At 49.5% G+C, this 24,986-nt stretch overlaps 1 protein-coding gene across 2 annotated transcripts in view; it reads right to left on the bottom strand.

The window, feature by feature from the left end:
- Nucleotides 1-24,986, bottom strand: part of gabbr1a (gamma-aminobutyric acid (GABA) B receptor, 1a) — a 44,983-nt gene continuing 19,997 nt past the window's right edge. The window contains exons 8-24 of one of the 2 annotated variants that reach the window (XM_076150437.1): nucleotides 24,829-24,963; nucleotides 21,839-22,009; nucleotides 21,140-21,241; nucleotides 20,752-20,817; nucleotides 20,290-20,481; nucleotides 17,954-18,199; nucleotides 16,916-16,979; nucleotides 15,603-15,680; nucleotides 12,115-12,265; nucleotides 10,362-10,494; nucleotides 10,143-10,259; nucleotides 8,889-8,999; nucleotides 7,475-7,568; nucleotides 5,005-5,132; nucleotides 3,012-3,140; nucleotides 1,041-1,184; nucleotides 1-301 (exon numbers count right to left, since the gene is read on the bottom strand). In XM_076150437.1, the coding sequence (XP_076006552.1) occupies nucleotides 17-301; nucleotides 1,041-1,184; nucleotides 3,012-3,140; nucleotides 5,005-5,132; nucleotides 7,475-7,568; nucleotides 8,889-8,999; nucleotides 10,143-10,259; nucleotides 10,362-10,494; nucleotides 12,115-12,265; nucleotides 15,603-15,680; nucleotides 16,916-16,979; nucleotides 17,954-18,199; nucleotides 20,290-20,481; nucleotides 20,752-20,817; nucleotides 21,140-21,241; nucleotides 21,839-22,009; nucleotides 24,829-24,963 (2,346 nt within the window). In that variant the 3' untranslated portion in view covers nucleotides 1-16. The remainder of the gene's footprint in view (nucleotides 302-1,040; nucleotides 1,185-3,011; nucleotides 3,141-5,004; nucleotides 5,133-7,474; nucleotides 7,569-8,888; nucleotides 9,000-10,142; nucleotides 10,260-10,361; nucleotides 10,495-12,114; nucleotides 12,266-15,602; nucleotides 15,681-16,915; nucleotides 16,980-17,953; nucleotides 18,200-20,289; nucleotides 20,482-20,751; nucleotides 20,818-21,139; nucleotides 21,242-21,838; nucleotides 22,010-24,828; nucleotides 24,964-24,986) is intronic. The other variant, XM_076150438.1, reaches the window with a different exon arrangement.

Below are 24,986 nucleotides of genomic sequence, written 5' to 3'. Positions count from 1 at the left end.
TCGTCCCGTGCGTTACCTATTTATACAGCAATGGGATCTGGCTGTTGTGACAGTGGTTGCGGCTCATCTTGCTGTCCGCCGGGTAGAGGTTGGAGGAGTTGGAGAAGGAAGGCGGCAGGGCGTGATTGTCCGTGGTGGGGTTGGGGTAGCCGGGCGGGGGCAGCAGGGACTTGGGGTCTTGCTGGGATGACGGCGGCGGGGCGTTGTGGTTCTGGTTCTGGCCGCTTGAGGGACGGCGCCGGTTGCGGAGGGCCTGACGCTCAGCCAGCTGGTTACGCAGCGCTGATACTCTCTCCTCCTTCTGCAGACACACAAACACAGAACAGAGAGTTTGTCAAAAGAAAGTTTTTTCTTTTTAATTAGGCAGAAGAACTTTATCTGTTTTCTGACTGATAAAACACCAAAACAAGTTTATCAGAGACAAACAAAATGAATAATAGGAAAATAAATGAAGCAGAATGAAAACAAAGGGAGCGGAAATCAAGATCAATAAAGATTGAAATAAAGATTTCTTTAATAAAAAAGAGTTATTTTGAAAGTTTAAACATCTTGTTTTGCTTCAAACTTCACAAAATGCTGCTCAGCGGATGGCAGCCATGATTGTTTTAGACGTTTGTCACAACATGGATATTCAGACTTTGAACAACCGAGTCAGAAGTAGCTTATAACACTGAAGCTACTTTGAGAAGCATAAGTAAACATTCTGCCGAGAAAATAACCAGAAGAATCGTCAAAACATGATGTGAAAAGCTAGGCTAAAAGCTAAGCTAAAAGCTAATCCGGGTGACCAGGAAGGGTGATGCATGCTGGGACAGCTACCCACTAAGGGCCTGGAGAAGCTACAATGTTTTGAAAATTGCTGAGCAACTATCAAGCTACTGAAAAAGTAGTGAAGTTAGTAGCTCAGTTACTCGTTAATGTCCAAGTGTTCAAGTTCTAGTGTGTATTTATGTGTAGTACGTCTCATGGTCTCCTATGTCTCTGTCCGTGTGTACGTATGGTGTCCAGACTCGTCTTGCGGCCTGTGATGGCGTCTTTACCTCCTGGATGATCTTCTGCAGCTCCCGGTTCTCTCGCTCCAGCTGCCTGGACTTCTCCTCGTCGTTGTTGTTGGTGGACGATCCGGTCTTCAGCGTGTCCTGCTGCTCCGACTGCCACTCGCCGCGGGTGATGAGCCTCCGCATCTGGAGCGCCACAGAAACAGGAAGTCAGTAATGATGGGACAGGCAGGGACACAGCTGGGGGCTCAGACAGTCATACATACACACACACACACACACACACACACACACACGCCGTCATTTGTTCTTCTAAATAGAGCTCAGGCTGATTTGGTTTGCGGCTCTTCTGGGCAACATTGAGACTGTTGCTTTTCTGAGGTAACATCTGACGTATCTTCAGACAAAAACATGGAATACAGACGTAAAACAACTTCAAATGCTTGTAATGATGACGCGCCATCATCTGATTGAACCTGAGTGAGACCAGAGGATACATGGAGACAGATGTTACATTATAAACATTTATTTTGAAATGATTTTCCCAGTTTGTCTCATGAACGAGCTAACAACAACTTCTTTGTTGTTAACACACTTTTTCTATCCATGTCTGGTTCCTGTTAGTGACTTGTTAAATTCCCCTATGGGCCGTTTATGCGCTTCTTGTTAAAAGATGATTAGAAATACAGCTGTTGTGATGTGAAAGTTGCCTAATTTAGACATTAATTAAGCTTCCAGCACTAATCCGCGTCAACGCTGACACACTGTGTTCATAATAATAAGAACACCTTTCTAAAGTTTCCCCCTAAGTGTGAAATCCATGTCACACGTCTCGTCTCAAGGCTTCAGATGACTTTCACTGCTGAGGGGGATTCAAAACATTAATCCCAGAGGTCCATATTTACATTTTTTCCTTTTTAACAGCATCATATTCGGTGATGAAAATCGCACGTCTATCAAACGCGGGTGAAGCTGCTGTGATGTCTCAGTGATTTCCTGTTATTTTCAGCTGAGGAGCCGAGCTCGTCTGCCGCTCTTATATAGAATGGCTTCTGTTGAGTTTATGGATGATTTTTAAAACAAAAACAGGTCAACTTGCTGTATCAAATATCTCTATAGCAACGGCACGGATTCCTTCTTACTGCTCAGATCTAATTTGAGCTGTTTTTGACATTTCAGATTAGTAAGGCATCAGCAAAAAGTACAAAAATGGAATTGTTTCCAAATTGTTTTCCTGCAGCTGCACATTTGTGTGCATAGATGCCGTTCAGACTTGTATCCAATGAAACGCACAATGGGACGTTATAAAACAACATAAGTGGTGACACCCGTTCTGTTTTTCTTCCTCACACTCATTAGACTTCAGTGAAACGTCTCAAGACGAGACCGTGACATTTCCTCTGCACAAATGAGTGTCGTAAAAAACCAAAAGAACACACACTCGCCCCCGCCCTGTGCAACACTAATTAAAAATTAATCATCCATTTATTTGTGACTGATGGGATGCAATTGACTAATACAAATGCTAAATTAAATTTGTGAGTCAAAAATTGGCATAGAGATTAATGAGGAGGGTTTAAAAATGACTGGGCGCCGCTTTGAGGGGAGAGAATGTGAGCCGAATCAGCAGCAGATTACAGATCTGATAGATTCGCTTGCTTGTGAATTTCTAATACGTGTTATTTGCAACCTGTCCTTGTGTAGACGGTGTCGCTCTCTTTTTATTTCATGTCACAGCGGAGCAAATAACAAGCGCTCAGACATCGGCGGCTGTTTTCGCAGGTTTTGTAAACACAGACCTGTCAGACTCAACAAAACGATTTTCCGCCGGTCTGCAATTTCCATGTGCCAGAGGCTGGACTCATTTCCTGAAAGACAGTGCGTTTGACCTTTGCTTTTTAGTGCGTGCCTCCTGTGTGTGTGAGAGTGTGCGTGTGTTTGTGTGTGTGTGTGTGTGTGTGTGTGTGTGTGTGTGTGTGTGTGTGCTCAGTTGTCAGTCATGAGTCACAGCACCTTGGGCACAAAAAGCACCACCAGCGTGATGTAGGCAGAAAAGACGACGGCGAGAGAGGCGAAGGCGAAGGAGGCGTCCTGCTGTGAAGACAGGATCATAGTCACCGGAGCCGTGATCAGGCACAACACCTGCAGGAGGAAATTGGAACACAGGAGAAGAAAAAGGAGATGAGGTTTAAAGTAAAGAGATGGAAGGAAGGGGGGCGGGGGGGGAGTGGAGATGAGAATCACGTCCATAAAAGCATTACGCGTCTGTTTATCATTCCGCCTAGCAGCTCCGGTGTGAAAAACAGCATTAAAAAGTCATGAGTGAAGTGGCAGCAGAGCGCCGACGATCACCACATTGTCATCTCATCAGGCCCCGAGCTTCCGGCGAACAGGAAGGACAGACGCCATTAACTATTGACATCATCCCAACACTCAACCGCGCACATCACCGCCTAAAACAATTGCATTAAAGCCGTCTGAGCCTGCGAGCTTCATTTAGCCGTCTGATAAATAATCATGAAAGCCAGATCAATGATGAATCTCTTCCGTGGCAGAAGGGTGGAGATCAATGCGCCGGCTAATTACATATCCACAAAGTGATGGCTGATAAATGTTTGGATGCTCATTAAGATGCCTCTTCTGGCTTTTTAATGGTTATGTTGACAAGCACGGGGGAACTTTGTCAATTAGCAGTTGAGGGTTAAAAAAAGAGAAAAAAGGGAATGAATAAAAATAAATTGCCTGGTTCTGACGGCCGAGCAGCAGAAGTGGCACAAACAGCTCCTCTCCATACATTTTACATCAATTCCAGAGCTTCCCCCGTGTCAAGAGCGTCAGAAAACGGCAGCGAGCGTTTGTCTAAAGTGGTCAAAGTGAAGGTAATGGCAGCTATTTCAGAGGAGCGAGCATCCCGGGCGCCGGGTGTTTAGAATGACTCACTTGCTATTAACAGAACAGTGAGAGATGTTTGTGGATAACAGCTGCATGCACCACCGTTCTTCAGCACAGAGATGGGAACGTTTGCACAAACACAATCAGTAACGACGCATAATCCTCACGCTGCACAGCATCCGGCGACTAAACCTGAAAAGTAGCAGGCTGTGTTAAAGTTTTGCTGTGTGCTTTATTCACTTTTATTCGTTTTGCTCTAACGTTTATTTCACCGGGAAGCCCCATTCAGAGGAAGTACAGCAGAGGTGTGAGGAACGGCTGCCGGTCTGGCTGCGTCAGAGGGGCAATTACTGTCTAACTGCATGATGGAGCGAGTGTTGGCGGCGGGAAGACTGTGGATGGAGATGCATCAGGGGATCTGCTTAGTGGAGAACAACACCAAAAGGCTCATTTGTGGAAAAGGCTTGACTGTTTTATATAAGTCCAACCAAACAACCAAACCAGCATCACTCCCTTCATTTCCCAGAATGCCTTACAACAACCCATAGGGAAGATTTCCGGAACATGTTGACAGTTTGGCCCATGGCTGCTGTTTTCTCTCTGTGCCATGCCTGGAGATCAATAAGAAACATCGACTCCAGAGAGAAACTCTTTGCTACGCTCCACTGGAAACATCTCAACTCAACCAAAACCACAAAACCTGTCACATTTAGCCCCTTATCCACAAAAAATAAGAAAAAGATCCAGCACAGTGGAGTTAAAGGCGCGTTAGGAAATCAATGCACTCAAATATTTTATCAGCAAAAGGCCAGGAAATGCAGCGACTTAGCCCTGAAGGCAAGCGAGCTTTTAAGCCTTTGCAGCTCAAATGTCTTCAAACGCTGGTCACTTATAAGAAAACAAGCCCGAGCAGGAAAGTGGCTCTGGACCAGTCAAGGTGTTGGCATTGATTAACCTCCCGCAGATAAACTGTGGTCACTTTCTGCTATGGGGACGTATAAATAGAGCTTATCGGCCCTTTACTGTTACACAGCTTCCAGGGGAGAAGGTGTGAAAGCAGACGGCGGAGCCCAGAAACAGTTCAGGCTCTTTCTTTCTTTTTTTTTGGACTCACAGCCACGTTGTAAATCGCCATCCCCACCGCCCGATGGTCATTGATCTTTTCGGTGGAGACGGATTTTGTCTCGTAAGCCAGAAATATGCCCAACAGCAGCAGCAGGCCCTTGTAGCCGTACACCACACCTAGAGACAACACACACACAGAGAGAGAGAGAGAGAGAGAGAGAGAGGAGAGTTAGTGAGGGGACGAGCAGGCGTGTGTATGTGGATGAACATCTCACCGTAACACGCCAGATTGAGACGTGTGTAATAAAGCAATCAAAGCAATAAAGTAAAGCGCCTATGTAATCAATATACTGTGATTAGAATCATGCAATTAGACGTTTAGCTCCGTCACAGTTACACAGCAGAAGGTTCTCAGAATTGATTTATCTCATTATTTCTTATCAAGGCAACAGTTATTACATTATGCATATTGAATGAAGTGGATAATACACGTTTAGCCACTAGAGAGTGGGAAAAAGTGGGAAACAAATGAAGTAAAGAGTGAATCTCATCAATAAAGCCTCTCTGATTTTACATCTCTCTGAACGAAATGTAAAAGCATTTGTTTAGGCTATGAAACCTCACATTATGCAGCACTTTATTTAGTATTTAAATGATGATACAGGACTTCCCCCCTACGGGATCATCCAGGTGCTTATTCAGATCCACCGACATTTATGAGCTCGGTTTTGTATTTTCTCTAAAATATCTGAACTTTTCTTTTTCTCGTCTGCTCCTCTCATCCTGCCGCTGCTGCTGTGACTCTTCTTCTGAACATCATCATTAATCTGAGCGAGGGAGTTACATATGATAAAACATCAAATATCAAAACAAAGCCATCAAGAATAAATGAATTACATAATCAACAGCGGTGAGTATTATATTGACTTCGCAGGGGCAGGAGCTGCTGTAAGTCTGCACGGGACCTCATAATTAGGCCAGCGAGTGTTGTAGCTAATGAGGAGGGAGCACATGAGTGATCCAGTTCAAAAGAGGCTTTTCCCTACTGGAGGTGTTTGGACTCATTTGGGGACTTGAGCAGCTTGCGTGTGTGGAAGGATTGAGATTTACAGCTCATTTACAAAAAGGAGTAGAAAATACAAAGTCCTTTCATAGGTGTGCAGCTAAAACGGGAGCTGTGATTGCAACTGGTTCATCGTTTTGTTTCCGTCATTCCAGATTCAAGGTTGAATGGAGCCCAGAAACATGAAGGAAAAGCTCACCCAGCACAGAAGAATGTGGAAAAAATAAGATTTTGTAAGTATTTACTCCTACGTCAGTGGATCGACTTCAGCCACGGTGTTTTCTGTTTTTCTTATCCTAACAAGTAACACAGCCGGCACATCTACAGCGGCACCGGAGCGACAAACAGCCAGGAACAAATTACTTTTTCCAATTGAAAAACTGTCAAAATTCAATTCAAGAAGGCGACACTTAGGAAAACAACAATTACGGCCAAAAAAATATGCTGTGTCAAGACAAGTCCAGTTTATCTGCACGACGCCGACATATCACGTAATGGCTCATGTCTCAAAGGGGTTTTTACAGGCTCCTCCCCCTCCCCAGCCCAAAGCCCCCCCAGGGAGACCAGGAACGCTCCCCGAAACCTTCACATGGACGGGAAAAGAGAGGAAACCTTGGGAGAGGCAATTCAAAGATGGATTCCGTCTCTTTCTAGCAGCCAGCTGTGTCGCTACTCGCCGTCTAGAAGCCACATTCTATCATCAAGGATAAATAAATAGTGCTTTAATACGGGGGGTTTAATAGAGCACATTTAGGGGAACGGTGCATGAGGGGGGACTCTGGCTGTGACGAAACGGCTCAATGGGCAAAATACAAAAAAAAAAGGTGAGGGGACCGAACGCTGCTGAGGAGAGCAGAGAGGGGAAAACATATCAGGGGAAGCCAATATGAGCAGAGAAGAAGAGGGAGGAAGACGGGAGGATGACACATCATCAGAGCGTCCATTGTTTCTCTATGCCGCCTGATATTAATCCACTATCTTCCCTCCTCAGAGGAGAGGAAACGCTACGGGGCAGTGGCCCAGTTTGTGACCCACATTATTTGAATTCAACACCATTATACTTTCATAAGAGAAAGACAGCAGAGAGAGAGAGAGAGAGAGAGACAGACAGACAGACAGACAGACAGACAGAGACAGAGAGAAGCAAACAGGGAGAGAGGACAGAGGAGAAATGTATGGGGGTGGTGTAGGCTGTGTGTGTGTGTGTGTGTGTGTGTGTGTGTGTGTGTGTGTGTGTGTGTGAGATGAGACCTGTTTAATTCAGAGTGAATGGCGGTGACATGTGTGTGTGTGTGTGTTTGTGTGTGTGTGTGTGTGTGTGTGTGTGCTCCCATATGTGCCTGCATATGTTCATGTGTTTGACAGTGATAGTCAGAATAGGAGCAGGAGGGAGTGATAGAGAGACAGATTGAGATAGAAGGGGTGTGTGTGTGTGTGTGTCTGGGGGGGCACGTACCGAGCCACGTGTTCATCTTCTCTGAGCTGCAGTGCTCCAACAATGGCTGAATCAGAACATCCAGATCTTCTTTAGGCGCCTCCTTGGTGAACTTCTGCTCGCATGCAGAGGAGAGAGAGAGAGAGAGAGAGAGAGAGAGAGAGAGAGAGAGAGAGAGAGAGAGAGAGAGAGAGAGAGAGAGAGAGAGAGACGGGGGAGATGGTAAGAAACGATGAGGCAGCTGTAAGTGAATGCGTTCAGAGTAAAAGTTATTTGATGAATATCAAATGTAGGTATTTCCTGTTCTGTATTCACTCTGCGCTGTGCACACTGAGGCTCAACAGCTTTGGCCCGCTCACTTTCCTCAGGCCTCATTATCTCTGACAGTATGTTTGTGGTCCCACATGCATTTTGCAGCGGCTGCGTACGGTTCAGGCTAAAACATCCTCCCCTGTGCCTTCCTGTGTCAGCCCAGCAGAGCGCCACCCTGAGTCAGCAAACGGCACTGCAGGGTCGACGGCGGGCGACGTAGCGACTCGTTACATCTCTGCTGCTGTACTGTAACTTCTCCCGCCGTCGGCCCCGCACGTCTTATTCTGAGCTCTTGTTACTGTCAAAGTGACGGCAGAAACTCAACGTGAGCAGAAAAACACCTGAAGCTGCCGGAGCTTCAGTCCCACAGGAGACAGAAACACCCAGAACACCTTCACTCACACTTAAGACTCACAGATTCATTCCAGGGCGTCGTCTTCATTCTGTCATTCACTTGTGCTTTACATATGCAGACATATACAGACATTGATCCACTTCTATTATCCCTCTAGAACCGTGGTGAGGTAGTAGCCCAGTGGTTAGAGCTTCCGCTTGGGAACCGGAGGGTTGCCGGTTCGAGCCCCTGCCGAGGCACCCCTGAGCAAGGCACCGAACCCTCAATTGCTCCCCCCTCTGCGAAGGGTGGTAATGTAATGTAAGTCGCTTTGGATAAAAGCGTCTGCCAAATGATCGTAATGTAATGTAATGTAATGTAGTAGCTCAGTGGGTAGAGCTTCCGCTTGGCTGTGCCCCTGAGCAAGGCACCGAACCCTCAATTGCTCCTCCCTCTGCGAAGGGTGGTAATGTAATGTAAGTCGCTTTGGATAAAAGCGTCTACCAAATGGTCGTAATGTAATGTAATGTGTTATAGCACGGATGTGTTATAGCTGTGCACACTGAGTGACAACAGGCCATATTAGGTACTCTCTCTTAATGGGTTTGTCTCTCTTTTGGTGTCAAATTTAACAACATTCAACATACCCTCCTTTCTGCATTACATCATTAAAAAGACAATAAGCACCACAGACTTGATGTGTTCATCAGATAAATGTAGTGATTGTCTGCAGCCTGTAAGAATGGACTGCGGCACAATGACGATCTCATCCGTCGCTCACACTCTTACCTCCACTGTGATGTGCAGAGGATCCACAATCTGCCAGATCATGAGTGACAGGAAGTCGATGGCCAGCAGCACCCCAACCGTTGCATAGAGTTTCCATGGCTCCAGGTGCTGCTGGGAGTTTGAGTGCACACACACACACACACACACAAATACACACACACAGACGCCGTTATGCCAATCCAGGGCCGTCACAAGTCAAAGACAAACAAGCAGCGCAAATAAAACAACAGGCGCCCTCGTGATTTCTGGATGGCTGGGCACGGATCCTCTGCCTGACTGTGTGTGTGTGTGTGTGTGTGTGTGTGTACCCGCTCACAAATGACTGTGTGGGCGTGTAGGTGTGTTTGAGGGCGTCTGCACACACACACACACACACACACAGCTGCGGTGGCCGTGTAAACCCTGCCACCTGTTTACCTCTTTCTAGTCCAGCACATCCCGAGGCAGTAACAACTATTCAGCCATGCAGCCGCTCAACCCCGACAATAAAAAAAGAAGCAAACATATTTTGACACATTTTCGCTGGAGTGGCATGAAAGCGATTGGAGGTTTGCTCGCTCTCCCCTTCCACATCTGACGCCCCTGCAAATCGCCCTTCTGTGGACATGAAGAGGGTTGAAAGTCGACCTGATTCGTCGTGCCTCGCTCCTATAATAAACCCCGGAAGGTCGGATTTCTGCACAGAACTTTAATGCTCATCCATATTCATAAATATTCCATAAATGGCTTAATCTCTTATTCTTCTGATTAGGGTCTTAGAAATTCCCACAACACATCACAGACTGGCAGTATCTTGCTGGCTCCAGGATACACTATCTAGACACACACACACACACACACACACACACACACACACACACACATGCATATGGACCCCTCCCTCTACTTACACACACAAGCATACAAAATAAAGCCGATGACGTTGGCACCAGGGGGCCGGTTGTGTGTGTGATCGTGTGCCCAAATGTCTGAGTCTGCTATGTGTGTGTGTGAATGTATGCGTGTGTGAAGCCTGGTATCTGTGTCAGCGTGTGCCCCAACGCATCTGTGTGCTCACGCTCCATCTCAGAGTGTGAAGGATCCCGAGCCGGGGCTGTGAGGAGCTTAGGTCCCACGGACACTTTGGAACATCGGGGGAACTTTCCTTTATCAGCCGGAGCCACACATGCTCACATGCTGCCCCCCCTCCCCCCTCTCTCTCTTTTTCTTGCTTTATCTAGGACCTCTGAGAGGCTTAACCCCCTATTCCCCTACCTTCTTCTTGTCCTTCTTCTCGTCCTTCTTAGTGAAGAGGGTGTGGACCCACCAGATCTTGGTGAACATGCTGCCGTACGCCACGCTGAAGCCCAGACCCAGCAGCCACAGGCGAAACTGAGGCGGGAGAGGAGAGAGAGAGAGATGTGTGTTAGGCTTTTGTATCATGTTTCATTGTTGGGCTGGTTCCCAATCTCTTTCTCTCTCTCTCTCTCTCACCTGGCAGACGACAGGAAACTGGGATCTGTGGACGTGGAGTCCGTCGATCCCCAGTGGGAACACGGCAGCCAGCGCCATCATGCAGCCGACGGCCGTCATGTTGTTCAGGTAGGGCTGCGAGTTCTGGATGTAGCTGAAACATAAATCACACAAACGGCCTCTGAAGTTCTCCTCTCCATTGCGAGTGAAGCGACGGAGCCCAAAACAAGCCTGTAAATCTGGCAGACATGGTGGATTGATTCTGTTTCTGCTGCCGCGCTCAGGCTATCTCACATCAGCTTTAATATAATTAAACTGAGATATCATTTTACCATGGCAACAACACTTTACTGTGGATATCATAAGCTCCTTATCATCCACATTTCCCTGCTCGGTGGCATGACATTTGAGATACGAGCCAAAGTTTGGGAAATCGTTCCCTTTAGTTAAGATCTGAATAAAGCGGCGCGGCTGCACTAATCAAATTAAAACACTGTGTGTGAAGATACAGAAGCTCAAAGACGAATCAAAGTAAAGTACCTTTACAATAAGAATAAAAGAGTTACAAAAGAATTTTAAAGGAAGGAGCGGCAAGTTAGAACAGAATAACACATGAGCTGAAATATTAAAGGAACAAAGAGAAAGAGAGAGAGAGAGATGGAGAGATGGACCTTACCCGCACTTTTCTCACAGAAGCACACACACACACACACACACACACACACACACACACACACACACACACACACATTCACACACATCCCATAATAATTACTTGTGGTCTATTCACCAAAGGAGCAAACCGACCCAGGACCTCTGAAACCTCCACATAAGCTCAGAGACTTATTGGACCTTAAACCACCTTGATGCAGGTCAGACATTTACAAAAAAAGTCTGCGGTACACAGTAATGGGTTCAAAGACGCATTAAGCTTAGGGATCCTACATCAAAAGGCATTTGTAAGGAAGTGTGTTTGCATTTAGTCTGCAGCTAAACCGGCTAAAGTGGCAATAAAGCCAGCTGCTAGATTACAAACACCACTAATGACCCACATCACAGTCCAGAAACTTTAACAACACCAGCAGCATTAAACACCTGAATTAAACATGAAACACAGACGGATCACTGCTCACACACACACACACACACACACACGCACACGCACACACACACACACCTGCAGCTGGACCACGGTTGGCAGTTAAAGTGTGTTCTTGATGTTATTAAAGTCGTTTCCACTATAGCAACATTTTGTGAGCGGCTGCGGCTCCACAGACCGGTGAACAGGTGAACCGGTGAACAGGTGCATCTCTACGCTCCACTTCATTCATTTTTCTCGAAAACAAACTCCTCCTCAGAGGACGAAGTCACGCTGGTAATATTTCTGTAAATGGCTAAAGCCTCCAAGAGAGAGGAAGCAGAGGAAATATTAAATCAATCAATCAACACGAGCACAAAGGAAAACAATTAAGCGAACGCAGCGAGAGAATGCCGGCGACTGTCACAGATGTTATGAAAGCAGAGTGTTCACTGCGCTTTCATGGCTTCATGCACACAAACGCTGATGTGTTTCCTGCAGCAGAAGGAACCTGTTCATTGTACTTTTCAGTAAACAAGGTCATACAGCGGTAAAGAGAGCTGCAAACTGCTGCCAGCAAGAGGAGAGGAGAGGAGAAAGGAAAGGAGAGGCAGAGAAGAGAAGCTGAGTTCCTCCGTGTGCGGATGTTGTTGTTCTCTCCGTACGATTGTGATAATAAAACATGAGTGCACTCACCGCACGTTGCTGTTGTAGATGTTGAAGGTGAGACAGACGATGCCGAGCAGGATCCCCAGGCCGGCGAACACCGACACGGCCGCAAACAGCTTCTGAGAAAGGAAGCGGTACTCTTCGATCACGACCGTGCGATCGGCCGGAGGCCCGGCGCCTGGAGGCCGAGCATCACCCAGAGGGGCAGAGGGAGGGAGAGAGAGAGAGAGAGAGAGAGAGAGAGAGAGAGAGAGAGAGAGAGTGAGTCTGTGGCAATGTCAGTCATCAGCGCTGACACGTATACATGCGGCATGCAGGTCTGAGTCTTTCTGGAGGCGAGGAGCTGAGCGATGCTGCTGTAATAACCTTTAACGTTCACCTGCTGCTGCTCCTCCAAACAAACAGCTTTGGAGAAACGGCTCAGCGTCGGACTTTCTAAGAGGCTTTTAAAAGTTTAGAAGGGGTTTGAGGCTCATATTTTCACTGCCCCTCATTGGCATCGCTGCATAAAACACAGAGCTCATAATACTGCAGGAGAACACAAGACTCCTGTTTCAGAAAACTGGATTCTGTCTTGAAGCACAAAACAATCAACCAATCCTCTACAGGAGCTCTGAAATGCAGGGGAAACTAAAGAACTGGCAACAAAACACGGCTGCACAGTATGAAAGTAAGAAATATAAAACAAACAGCGACATTGACTGACGCTCTGCATCCTTTAATATCAAATATTATAGCAAAAAAATGTAATCAAGCTGTGGTATTTTAATGTTAATCCCATCTTCTCCTCCTCATAAATAACACACACAAACATGCTGCAGGTTCAAACACACACACGCCCGTTTAATGGCTTCGCTTCCTGTCCCGCAGCTTTTAGTGAGATTACAGGCAGTCGCTTGATTTAAAGGGACGGACAGGAGACGCCGGGAAATCTCATTCCCAGAAAAGCAGAAGAGCCGGCGACACTGTCAGCCTGCGAGGCGTGGACGGGACAGGGCTGTCTCTAATCATCTCAATGCGCCGCGCTGCACATCTCCACCCTGCGTAGCTTCAACTCTGTCCTCGCATCGCTTGACTTTCAAGCTGCCACACTGAAGCCCGAGACTCTGAATTGGGACGCGGTCGTGTGCGACCTGCGTCGAACAGCTTCTGCCAGTGTAAATGGAGCGATGGAGCTTTGGGGTTGTGAGAGCGACTGTGCGGCGCTCACATCTACGGCGTTATTCATGCTTCATGTGTGGCGTTCAAGCAGCAGAATCCCTGAGTGAGGAGAGTTCAGGGAGGGCAGATGGACGGCCAGCGTCTCTTTACACTCAAGGGGCTCCGACTGTCCGTCTAAATCTGGAACTGCCTGCGGATCTCTGTGTGTGTGTGTGTGTGTGTGTGTGTGTGTGTGTGTGTGTGCGCGTGTGTGTGTGTGTATGAATGACCTCCAGATTATGCGTATGGCTACGTGTGGTGTATATGTAATGAAGTGTGTATATCATGGAGTACACATGAGTGCAAGCCTGCTCCGAAGTGAAGCCGAGCGTTTATATAAACGTGTGTGTGTGTGTGTGAGTGTGAGAGCAAGAGAGAGAGACAGAGAGAGAGGGAGGAAGGGGATTGAGTGTGTGTGTGTGTGTGTGTGTGTGCGATCATGTCAGAATAGAAAGGGAGCCGTAGTGTCAGCTCTGTGCGAAGCTGATGTGTCAGATGTTGTCTAAAAGTGTCAGTGTGTCGCCTCCGTCTGGGTCGGCGAGTGTCAGGACGCCAATCATGCTCGCTTTTGATGCTTGTCAGTGGCGTCACACAAAAATCTGTACCCGGCGACATGTGACTGGAATGATGCCATAACCTTTCTTAGGACTTAGGACTGTGTGTGTGTGTGTGTGTGTGTGTGTGTGTGTGTGTGTGTGTGTGTGTGTGTGTGTGTGTGTGTGTGGCCCATTCAGCGAGTGTGTTTGCACAATTTCCACCCTCCTCTGTCCTTGATCAAGGAATCAGGACAGTGTGTTGCCATGGAGACGCAGCTCTATAACAGTTGCCACAGCGATTAGAAGGAGAGCTGAGCTGAAGTGGTTGTTAGGGCGACCGTGAAGAGAGTGAGACAGTGGGGGGAGGGGAGGGGGGGCACCTGGTAAACACAGGGAGGGGGGGGGGGGGAGTGGAGTTAAGCTGACTCCACCTTGTCAGTGTGGGGCGAATGGAGCGCACCCCCCTTTCCCCCTATATGAGTCGACCCCAGACAGCAGGAAATGACTCACGTCCTCTCAACAAGTGGACGCCGCCTGGATGCGTCCTTATTTGGTAAATAATGTCAAACAGAGACGCCACACCTGCGCCAGAGGTTTGGACAGTTTAAGAAGCCAATGTTGTCGTAAGAGCGCCACAGTCAGGAATGAAAACCACACATACCTCCGCTCTTATATGAGATACAGCAGATGGCACGTTTTGTAGAATAAGCCCCGCCCACTTCACTTTGGAGGCAAATTCAGTGAGAATTGTAAGAAAATATAAAAAAAGAATGAGTTGACTTTCATCCAGCTTGGTCCAGATGTTCAGCAGTGTACAAATCTGTGACAATTCAGCCAAAATGGTCAGGTGCAAGTGGGCGTGGCCTATGTGGATGGCGAGGCCCGACGACGAGGGATTCAGGGAGAAGGGAACGACTCACGGTTCAAAAGTTAGACTGTTATAAATGTACAACATCACCTCCAGCCTGAACGAAACCAACACGACAGCAAAGGTCGTGACCCCCAACAGCCATCAACCTGCCAGACATGATCCGAATCTGATTACAAGCGGCCCGAGTGATGAGCGCCACAGACGCACAGACCTGTTTCACTTCAGCAGGTTTCCATCAGTCACACCACAGAGCAGCACCACACTGGACCAAGGACAGGAGGACGCCATTCCTTCTTGCAAACAGGGTCACACACACACACACACACACACACACACACACACACACACACACACACACACACACACACACACACACCTAAACCCCGCCCCCCATCGTCACAGATGTTGACCTGGAAATCGGCGTTTGCTCCTGAGTTCAGTTAAGCCTCGGCGCCGGCTCATTTCCTTAAAAGCCTTAAAAAAAAAAGCACCCGGCTCTCCGCGGGTCCCTGCGGCGTGCACAATTGATTGGTGGCTCGCTCGGTCCAGGCACAAGTGTGTCACCTCTCCGGAGACGGACGGGCCGGTAAACAAACGAAGGATTTGTCTCGGCGCTGAAGCAAATCAAGTGTAATGGCTTTTCACGACGCTTCCTCCACATAGAGGGATGATGTCAGAGCAGAGTCTCCATGGCGGCGTGTCTGCTGAGGCCTTTCACACGTGCGGGACGGAGGCTGTGTCAGTAACTCACTGTGCGTGACAGCGCTGTCTTTAATGACTAGCTCTAACCAAATTAGCGGTTGAGGGGAAAATCCGTCATGATTCCGCAGCGACCCAGAAAGTGAGAGGCTCTAAATGAAGCAAACGGGGGAGGGCTGAAGTCAGAGAGAGCAGGAAGTCCATCTTACCTATCCAGACATCGTTCCCAAACCAGGAGAGGTTCTTCTGAGAGCTGTCATAGTAACCGATCTTCTTGTAACTGCCACCTGGATGTTTGAGGATGAAAGACGAAGAAGATGAAGAGAGGGGGAGAGAGAGAAGGAGGGAGACGGAGGGAGAGTGAGAGAGAGAGAGAGAGAGAGAGAGAGAGGCAGAGAGAGACAGAGAGAGAGGGAGGGAGAAGGAGAGGGAAAGAGAGAGGGAGGGAGAAGGAGAGGGAGAGAGAGAGAGAGAGCGAGAGAACGAGAGGGAGGGAGGGAGAGGAGAGAGACAGATAGAGAGAGAGGGAGAGAGAGAGGGGGAGAGAGAGAGAGAGGGAGAGAGAGAGCGTGAGAGGGAGAGAACATATTTGAAAGAGAAAAACAGACAAAAAGCTTAATTAGCATCTCTGTGGTGATTGATTTCCTCCTGTGGTGTTTGTGACGATCTCTCTCATGCGTTGCAGCGTTTATATTCACGTATCCGACATTCCACCATTCTATATCATATTAATGCATCGTACGGAAAAACAACACAAAGGAGGAAGTGAGGGCTGAGAAAAGGAAACAAACAAAGGAGCAGCAAAGAGAAGAAGAAGAGAGAAGGAGAAGCAGCTTGACCCGGAATACTGATCAGCTCCCAAAGTGATTTAAGGATTCAAGTCGTGGATGTCAAATTACCTCGACGCTACGACGGGAAATATGAGACAGAGCGAGGGGGGGGAGGGATTCTAAAGGGACGGCAAAGAGAAGAGAGGGAGGGAGGGAATAATCCTCAACTTTTTCCTGCGCAGGGAAACTCATTAAGTCACCGCTGACAAATAGGAAGCCATTTGCAGGAGCGGCTTAAAACCAAACGCTTGCTCCCAATTACAATGAAGCTCGGAGTCGACACGTTTCTACGCCCGGCGACATCGGCGCCTGCAATTATTGGACATCCGAGAACCGATCGGGCCGCCGAGCCGACAGCTGAACAAGAGGCTGGAACGGGCGGAGAGCCGGGATCGATAGGGTCTGGAACGCTCACGGTGTTTGTGAGAGGGAGAGGGAAAGAGAGGGAGAGTGAGAGGGAGAGCGGGAGTGAGAGGGAGGGAGAGAGAGAGAGAGGGAGATAGAGGGAGAGGGAGAGCGGGAGTGAGAGGGAGAGACAGAGTGAGAGAGACGGAGAGAGAGAGAGGGTGAGTGAGAGAGAGAGAGTGAGAGGGAGAGGAAGAGGGAGAGGGAGAGGGAGTGAGAGAGGGGGTGTGTGTGTGTGTGTGCGAGAGACAGACAGACAGACAGACAGACAGACAGACAGTCTTTACCTTGCAGCTGTTCGATGAGAGTCATTGCCATCCTGGATCCCTGGGCATCAAACACCACCTGGCCCTGACACACACACACACACACACACACACACACGTTACTTCACTGTTAGTACACAGTGAGTGAGGCGCCATTACTGCTGTCAGCTGTTTGTGACGTCATCGCTCTGGAGCACAGAGGGGACCGAGTCACAAGTCACAAGTCACAGTGAACGAACGAGAAGGAAACAGAATGCAAACATCTCTCTCTCTCTCTCTCTCTCTCTCTCTCTCTCTCTCTCTCTCTCTCTCTCTCCTTCACTCGTTCTTGTCTCGCTCTCTCTCTTTCTTGCTACCCTCTGAGCGTCCAGAGCGACTGTCCCACACCTCTGGGATGAAACTCTGGCCCAAAACATTGACCAGTGGATGTAAACAGTTGTGTAGAACCTTACACACATGTATGACACGTCTATCTCACGTTGTTTCCTGCGTTGGGCTGAACGCTGTAAACACATGTATGCTGTAGCGTCACAGGGCCACAGACGCCGTAAAGCGACTAATAAAGCAGTAAACACTCTCCAGGCAGGTTTCCTGTCCTGCACTGAATGTCTTGCGAGCCTCTAATCTGCTCTCACTGGCCTCTAATTGATAAAGATATAATTCATTATTCACAGCAGTTTACACACCATGGAGAACTTTTTTCCGTGGCGGTAAAAAAGCCAAACAAAGTCTCATTTCTGCTGAGCGCGGCGTCCTGTGCCGCATCGCCGGCTACGTGATAAACACTTTATTCTTCATTTGTTGCCTCGCATCACTCTGATTTACATTTGCATTTGGCATTCTGGGCCTCTGCACACACACACACACACACACACACACAGGCTGGAAATGTGAGCGTCAGCAGAAGAAGTTCAACCTCCTGAATCACCGGCATCTACAGCCGCCGCCGCCGCGACCATGCCTGAAGGAGGCGACGGACGTGACGCCGTCCCGACAGAACCTTTCACATCTCATTAAGCTCTGCAGTATAAATGGAGGCTTCTCCCCTCACACACTCACTGAAACGCCCTCGAAGGAGCTGGTGTTGAGGGCCCGGTAGATCTCGGAGGTGATGTCGTGGTTGTTGTAGTTGAACTCCTCCAGGTGTCGCCCCTTGGCCTTCAGCGGAGCCACCGTCTTGTTGAGGGCGAGAGCCAGAGCCCACACGGCGTCGTACGCCAGCGGGGCCTCCTGGAAGCCGCCCGTCTCCTCCGGCTTGGTCCCGCCCAGCCGCGACATCAAGGCGGCGAGGAACTCCTGCGAAGTCTGAGCGGAGGAGAGAAGGTTTAGTGAGACTTCAGGGGCTGATCAGCATGCAAAGCTGCAGAGTAAAGACAGAACCCAGCTTAAGATCTGCAGCTATTTTTATATTGTACAGCAGAGACAAGTGAGGTGAAAGGACCGAGCTCTTCCCTTCTTCCTCGTCTCTACATCGCCGAGACGAGCCGCTCCTCACCTGCTTGACTCTAAAGGGGATAACATCAAGTGTACGTCAAGTGCGAATCAAGTGACGTTGATGAAGGTTGTAAAACCGTTTCGTGGCTCCTGAGCTGTGACCTGCAGGTGAATCTGGGCGGGGGAGGCGTTCAGGAGCGATACGGAGGGAAGGAAGGGTTTGAAATAAGAACGGCCACAGAAAATAGATTTGCTCTTTTATTCCAGCCTGACATTTGGTTTGGTGGAGCGACTGGACTCTTCTTCTGTTTGATGTGGCGTTTCAAGCGTTTATTGGTGACACCCTGATCTATCTTCCCCTCTAAAAGGAGGAGATCAAAACGCAGCACACAGCCTCTGCAGCATGTCGATGTGCCCATGAGCAAGTACAGCGTGTTTGTGATCCTGCAGACGTGTTGGCGAGGTGGGACTGTTTGATTCTGTCAATTCGTGTTAATCATGCGGTTTACCATCAATCCCCAGATCAACACACGACGTGTTGGTTCAGTTCACTTAGTAAAATATTTGGACGGCCGACTTCGGCGCTCAGCAGCAGTGAAACTCTGGGAATTGAGCCGCCGTCGCGTTTTTGTTTGAGATTGAGACCCGGGAGAGTTCCGCCGCTCCGGCTCTGCTCTGTTTCAAACGTCTGATTGGGCGTTTTCAAGCCCTAACGAGCTCAGCTGGGGTTCTGCTGTGACCGATCACAACTAAACGGACTCAAACTACAGCTTTCCTTCCTCCGGATTGACAATTGATAAGAGTTTAAGTGATCGATTGAAGCGCTGCACAGTCTCACAGGGACACAGTTACGCAACACCGCGACTGCTTCTGCCATCAATAACCTGTAACCCATCTGTAACTGGAAGCTGTCAAGAGCGTGACACACACACACACACACACACACACAAACATCCAATTCACTTTGGTTGAATTCGTCTCATTGGAATTCCAGCTTGGCGTTTTCCCTTTAAAACCTGCTGCCACCGCCGCCGCCTCCCGAAAAACTAGCTGACAATGTGCTTCACCCCGCCGCTGCATGAGTGAAAACTAGGGACGTACAGTTTGAGCCCACGGACGCTGAGCAGGAGTTCTGACTTGTAAATTCTTCTCGCCTGCTGAGCGGCACATCGGCGGCTAAATCAGCAGGTAGCAGGCAGGTGTTACAGGAATATAAACAACAGCTGCTGATGAGGTGTGAGGGGGGGAGTGTGTGTGTGTGTGTGGGGGGGGGGGGGATGGTGAAGGAGGAGGGAAAAGAGGAGAGGAGGGACCGGGAGGGGGGGGGAGTAGGAGAGGAAAGGAAAAAGGCAGTAAGAAGGGAGGATCTGAAGGTCAGTGGAGGTCGGACAATGGGAGAGAGGAGGAGAACGAGGACAGCGAGGTGAATGGGAACACTGGAGACTCCGATAGCAAAGAAAAGGGTGAAATGAGAGGGAGGGGCGACGTGAACGCGATGTTTGCTCCCGTGACAAACGCTCACTCGCTTTTCCAGAAACAATATGGTGGCTAATGTAACGACATCACACACCAGGATCAATATCTAAGTTCTTATTATCAGCAGATGCAATGATCAGCAATAGAATCACCAATGTCTTTGGTGCTGATCACAGTGTGATGAGTCGTCTGATGCCTCAATAGTTCATCAACCACAGACTTTCTCTGCTGAAGACCAAACGCTGGATCACAGCCCCAGTATTGATCCCAATATGGGAAGTGATCAGATAAGATTCTGAGCCAAGAGGTCAGAAACAAACGATATCGCAGGGAAATCCAAAGAGAGGTCACAGAGGTCACAGCACCCTCCCCTCCCTGTTTCATTCTAACGATGACATCATTCTGTTTGAGCTCTCAGACGTTTCCCTCGCTCGTCTCTGTAACACAAACGTCTCATCTGCCGGCGTGTTGCCCCGCCCCCTCACCAGGTTAGAGACGCCGCGGACCGTCTCTGGGTTCAACATGACGATCTCCGTGGTAACGTGTCCCTCCACCGCCTCCGTCATGTTCTCCACCGTGCAGTTGATGGCCGGGTCTTTGATCTTGAACCAGTTGTCTGCGTACCAGCCGATCAGGAACCACACGTACTTCTTCCCGTAGAGCTTCTCCTTGAACACCTGCAGAGAGGAGGAGAGAGGAGGGGGAGAGAGGGGGGAGGAGGGGGAGAGAGGGGGGAGGAGGGGGAGAGCGGGGGGAGGAGGGGGAGAGCGGGAGGGTCGATGAATAAGCATGAGGAGAATTCTGCCCTGGAAGCGTGCGAGAGGCGTGTATTGTATCGCTGCCAAACAAGAAGACTCGTTCACACAGCTCACTGCAGAGCTCCGTTTCCTCTAATAGCCGGTCAGCTTCAGCCTTTGGGGATCAATGGAGCGGGAAACTGGACTCACCTCACAGAACACCTTCCTGGCTTCGGTCTCGTAAAACAGCCCCACGATGATCCTGGCGTCCTGCCGCTGCGTCGGACAAAAAAAAACAAGGCAGAGGAGGAAGAGGAGGGGGAGGAAGAAGAGGAGGATTGCTTTGTTAGATCGGCGGCAATAATGGAACTTTAAGATTTCACAGCCTGATGCGCCGGAGCTCCTGCTGCTTCACAGGACGCCACGTAGCGCTGTTCAGGAGCTGCTAATTAGCATGGCGCATTAATTTCCTCTATCAAATCGCTTCTATGCTAATGGTGTTTGCGCGCAGCTGTGAGCGAGGGGGGGGGGGGGGGGGGGGGGGGGGGGCAGAGAGGGGGGGCGACCAACAGCTGAGGTGAATTTTTAATCAAAGCACCTTGAGGTTCTTGACAGCGACAGCAGGGTCGGTGAGGAAGCTCTGGCGAACGCTGATCTCGATGCCCGCCTCCTTCGTCCTCTGCTCCAGGTCGTCCAGAGTCTGTGAGATGAAAGGCAAGGAGAGGGAGAGGGATAGGGAAAGAGAGAGGGGGGGGGGGGGGGGGGGAGAGAGAGAGAGAGAGAGAGAGAGATATTCCAGCGGGAAATAGACAAAGCAAAAACATAAATAAGCTGTGTGTGTGTTTATGAAAGTGGTCGCAGGTAAACCGGCCAGACCAGCGAGAGAGAGAGAGAGAGAGAGAGAGAGAGAGAGAGAGAGTGACTGTGGGGCGAACGACAAGAAGGAGAAGAATGTGAGAGGAGAAACATTAACCTGAGTGACAGCACATCCACCTAGAGACAATGGTCAGAGACTGATCAATACACACACACACACACACACAAGCAATATGACAACAAATGACTTCAAAAAGTCCTCCATCAATCACACACACACAAACACACAAACACACACACACACACACACACACACACACACACACACACACACACACACACACACACACACACACACACACGGGGGGCTGGGCCGCTTCAATGGCAACAAAAGTGAGTCAAAGGTGAAGAAACCAAAAAGGAGGAAGAAGGGACAGTGAGAGACAGACAGACAGGGAGGCGATGAAGAGGAGCGACTGACCGAGGTGAAGACTTCGGTGGTCTGCTGGATGGTGGCGATGCGCGTCCACTTCCACTTCTGGAACAGCTGCACCCGGGTGGGGTTATGGAGCGTGGCCGACGGGTGAGTGCGGAAGAAGGTGGGGAAGCGCTGGCGGTTGGACAGAGCGGGAGAGCTGGAACCATAGGACAGCTGAGGGACGGAGAGACGGAGGGGGGGGACAGAGGGGAAGAGAGAGAGAAGAGGGGAGAGAGAGAGGGAGAGGGAGAGAGAGAGGGAGAGAGAGAGAGAGAGGGAGAGATAGAGAGAGAGAGTCAATGAAAATGCATTCAGATCAGCACTCTGTTGTTCCTCCCCTTTGATGCCCAAAGACGGAGGGAAGAGAAGAAGAGGAAGAGGAGGCAGAGAGACACAGGAGCAGAGGTCCCACTTGGCCCTCCCTCCGCCTCCCCTCTGGCTCGTGAGGCGTGTGGATGAACTCGCACAGGCGGGATTCTCTCATGAATAAATTGCCGGGAAATTGCGATGAAAGGAGGAAAGAAGAAACAAAAACCCCAACATCTAATTGTCGTTACCGACGCTCGTACCCGTTTCTTTCATTCCGTCCCATACCGCTTGATTTCCGAGGAGGCCCTCCCCCCCGGAGCAGGGCGGCACGGAAACGGGGATGAATATTCATCCCACAAACGCTTTGACGGAAACATCTGACGGTAAAATCCTAAAGAGGTTTCCTTTAAAACGACAAACCTGGCGTACGGGGAGCCGTGACAGACAGGCGTGGCCCGTTCTGCTCCACGCCGCCCAGCTGGGCTCTGCGTGTACGCCGTCTGCGTGTACGGCCTCTGCGTGTACGGCGAGGAATATGGCGGCTGATCTACGGCGATAGATTAGGCAATGCGATGAAGACGGGCTGGATGAAGGTGAACACTTGTACCTTACATCACACGGAGGATTACAACGTTTTGCATTTTCTGGCTCCATGTGAAAATCGGCAGCGTTTGCGTGACGTTTTTATTCTTCCAATGCAGATGTTTGTGCTCGCCAACACACACACACACACACACACACAGACACACACACACACACACACACACACACACACACACACACCCACACACACACACCGTATATCTACTTTACATTATTCTGAAGAGGATTTACATTTTCACAGAGCAGCTAAAGGATGAAGGCAGAGAACGTAGAGACGACTGCAGAGATGCAAATACAACACACACACACACACACACACACATACATGTGCAGTGGAAGAGTCTGCTTGGCACATGTTTATGACTTGTTGCCTAATCTTAGTGCGAGGAAGAGGAGGTGGGAGAGGGAGAGGGGGAGGAAGGGGAGGAGGGAGGAGGAAGAGGAGGGGGAAGGGAGGAGGAAGAGGAAGAAGAGGGGCAGGAAGAGTAGAAAGAGGAGAAGGAGCAGGAAGAAGAGGAGGAAGAGGAAGAGGAAGAAGAGGAGAAAGAGGAGGAAGAAGAGGGGCATGAAGAGTAGAAAGAGGAGGAGGAGCAGGAAGAAAAGGAGGGGGGAGGAAGAGAAGAAAGAAGAGGAAGAGGAGGGGGAGTAAGAGGAGAAAAAGGAGGAAGAGGAGAAGGAGGAAGATCACAGCCTCATACTTCAGTAGTGATGTCATCATGTTTACATGTTTGCATAAGTACAGCCTCTGCTGCCCTGGCGGAGGTATAATCCCATCATCAAATTGGATGTGAGTTTTCAGAATGACCTCAGCTCCTCAGCTCCTGAGATGAAGCAGAGGAAGCAGCCGGGGCAGAAACAGGAGCGGAGCTGAAGCAGGCAGATGAGCTGCAGACGCTCCTGGCAGGAGGCCGGCAAAGTTTCACACTGATTCTCTTACAAACGCTGGCAAACTAAATCTCTCACTCTGTCTGTTCTGGCTTGTAGCAGCAGATCAATGCCAAGCTGCGGTTAAGAATGTGTTCAGTGAGGAAGACGAGGGGGAGGGGGGGATGAAATTTCGAGAGCCCCCCCCCTTGAATGGCGTCCAGGAAACGGAGAGGCTGCGTGTCGCCTTCCCCGCGCTCCTCGTGCGCCCGTTTGCCGTGCGGCGGAGGCTCCCGCAGGCGGAACGCGGACGGAAATAATTGAGCGTGCAGGGTCGGGAGGTTGTGCCAGTGGCGGCGCGGAGCGAAGAAGAGACGGATTCCTTTGTGCGAGCGGGGAGAATCGGCTGCTCAAATTGAAGGAGAGAGGCGGAAATGAAGAATGGAGGAGGAGGAGGAGGAGGAGGAGGAGGAAGCCAGAGAAGACCAGCAGCTCCAGGGCGAGAGAGAGAGACAGAGAGAGAGAGAGAGAGAGAGAGAGAGACAGAGTAAGAGTTTTTCATGAGGGAAGAGACGGCGACAAAGAGAGATGATGCGAACCGCTGGCAGCGAATGATCACAGCGACTAATATCAGGACGAAAGTAACAACAGAGAAAGAGAGAAACACACACACACACACACACACACACACACAGGTTCATTAAAATAGCTAATATGTAATAATACCTGAAGGGGTCGCAGTAATTACAGCGAGATGTCACATATTTAAACATGGCACACAAATCACATGTAAGCAGGTCAGATTATTAATAAACTCTCTTCCGTCTGTCTGATTTGAGGCGACGCTCCTTCTTCTGGGGCGTAATCACAGCAGGGCGGCGAGCGACGTCTCGTGATGAGGTCGCTCGTTACAAACCCGAAGCCAGCGAGTTTGGAACCGAGCGAGTCTAAGCGACAGCCTTTGCATTTAGAGTTTTGGGTCTTTTGATGTTTGTTTGCCCTAAAAAGAAAGTTTGAGATCTGCGAGAGTAGTATCTAAGAAATGCACACGCTGCCACCTATAGGGCTGGAGTAGCCATGGCGACGCTTCCGCCAAGGCCGCAATTCATGACAAATTCAATACGAAGACGCGAGGAAAATCAGTTGAAAGTCTGGGCGGTAAGGAACGATCCTTCCTCTTGAACGTCTCTGAAGTAAGAAGACGTCTGTCCACTCACCACGATGAGGTTCCACATGCGCGCCGCCTCCGCCACCAGCGTGGAGACGCCGCTGCAGCCGGGCATCAGGACGATCTTGATGGGCTCCGTGTACAGAAGGTCATACAGCAGCTTGGTGGCTTCGCCCGGGTCGCACTGCAAAGACGGAGAGGGCAGCC

Source organism: Genypterus blacodes, unplaced genomic scaffold (genome assembly GCF_046128005.1).
Source record: "Genypterus blacodes isolate CSIRO-AG114 ecotype Tasmania unplaced genomic scaffold, CSIRO-AGI_Gbla_v1 ptg000052l_1, whole genome shotgun sequence".
Taxonomy (NCBI): Eukaryota; Metazoa; Chordata; class Actinopteri; order Ophidiiformes; family Ophidiidae; genus Genypterus; species Genypterus blacodes.
Note: the sequence above shows the minus strand (reverse complement) of the source record. Positions and strands in the feature narration are given on the sequence as shown.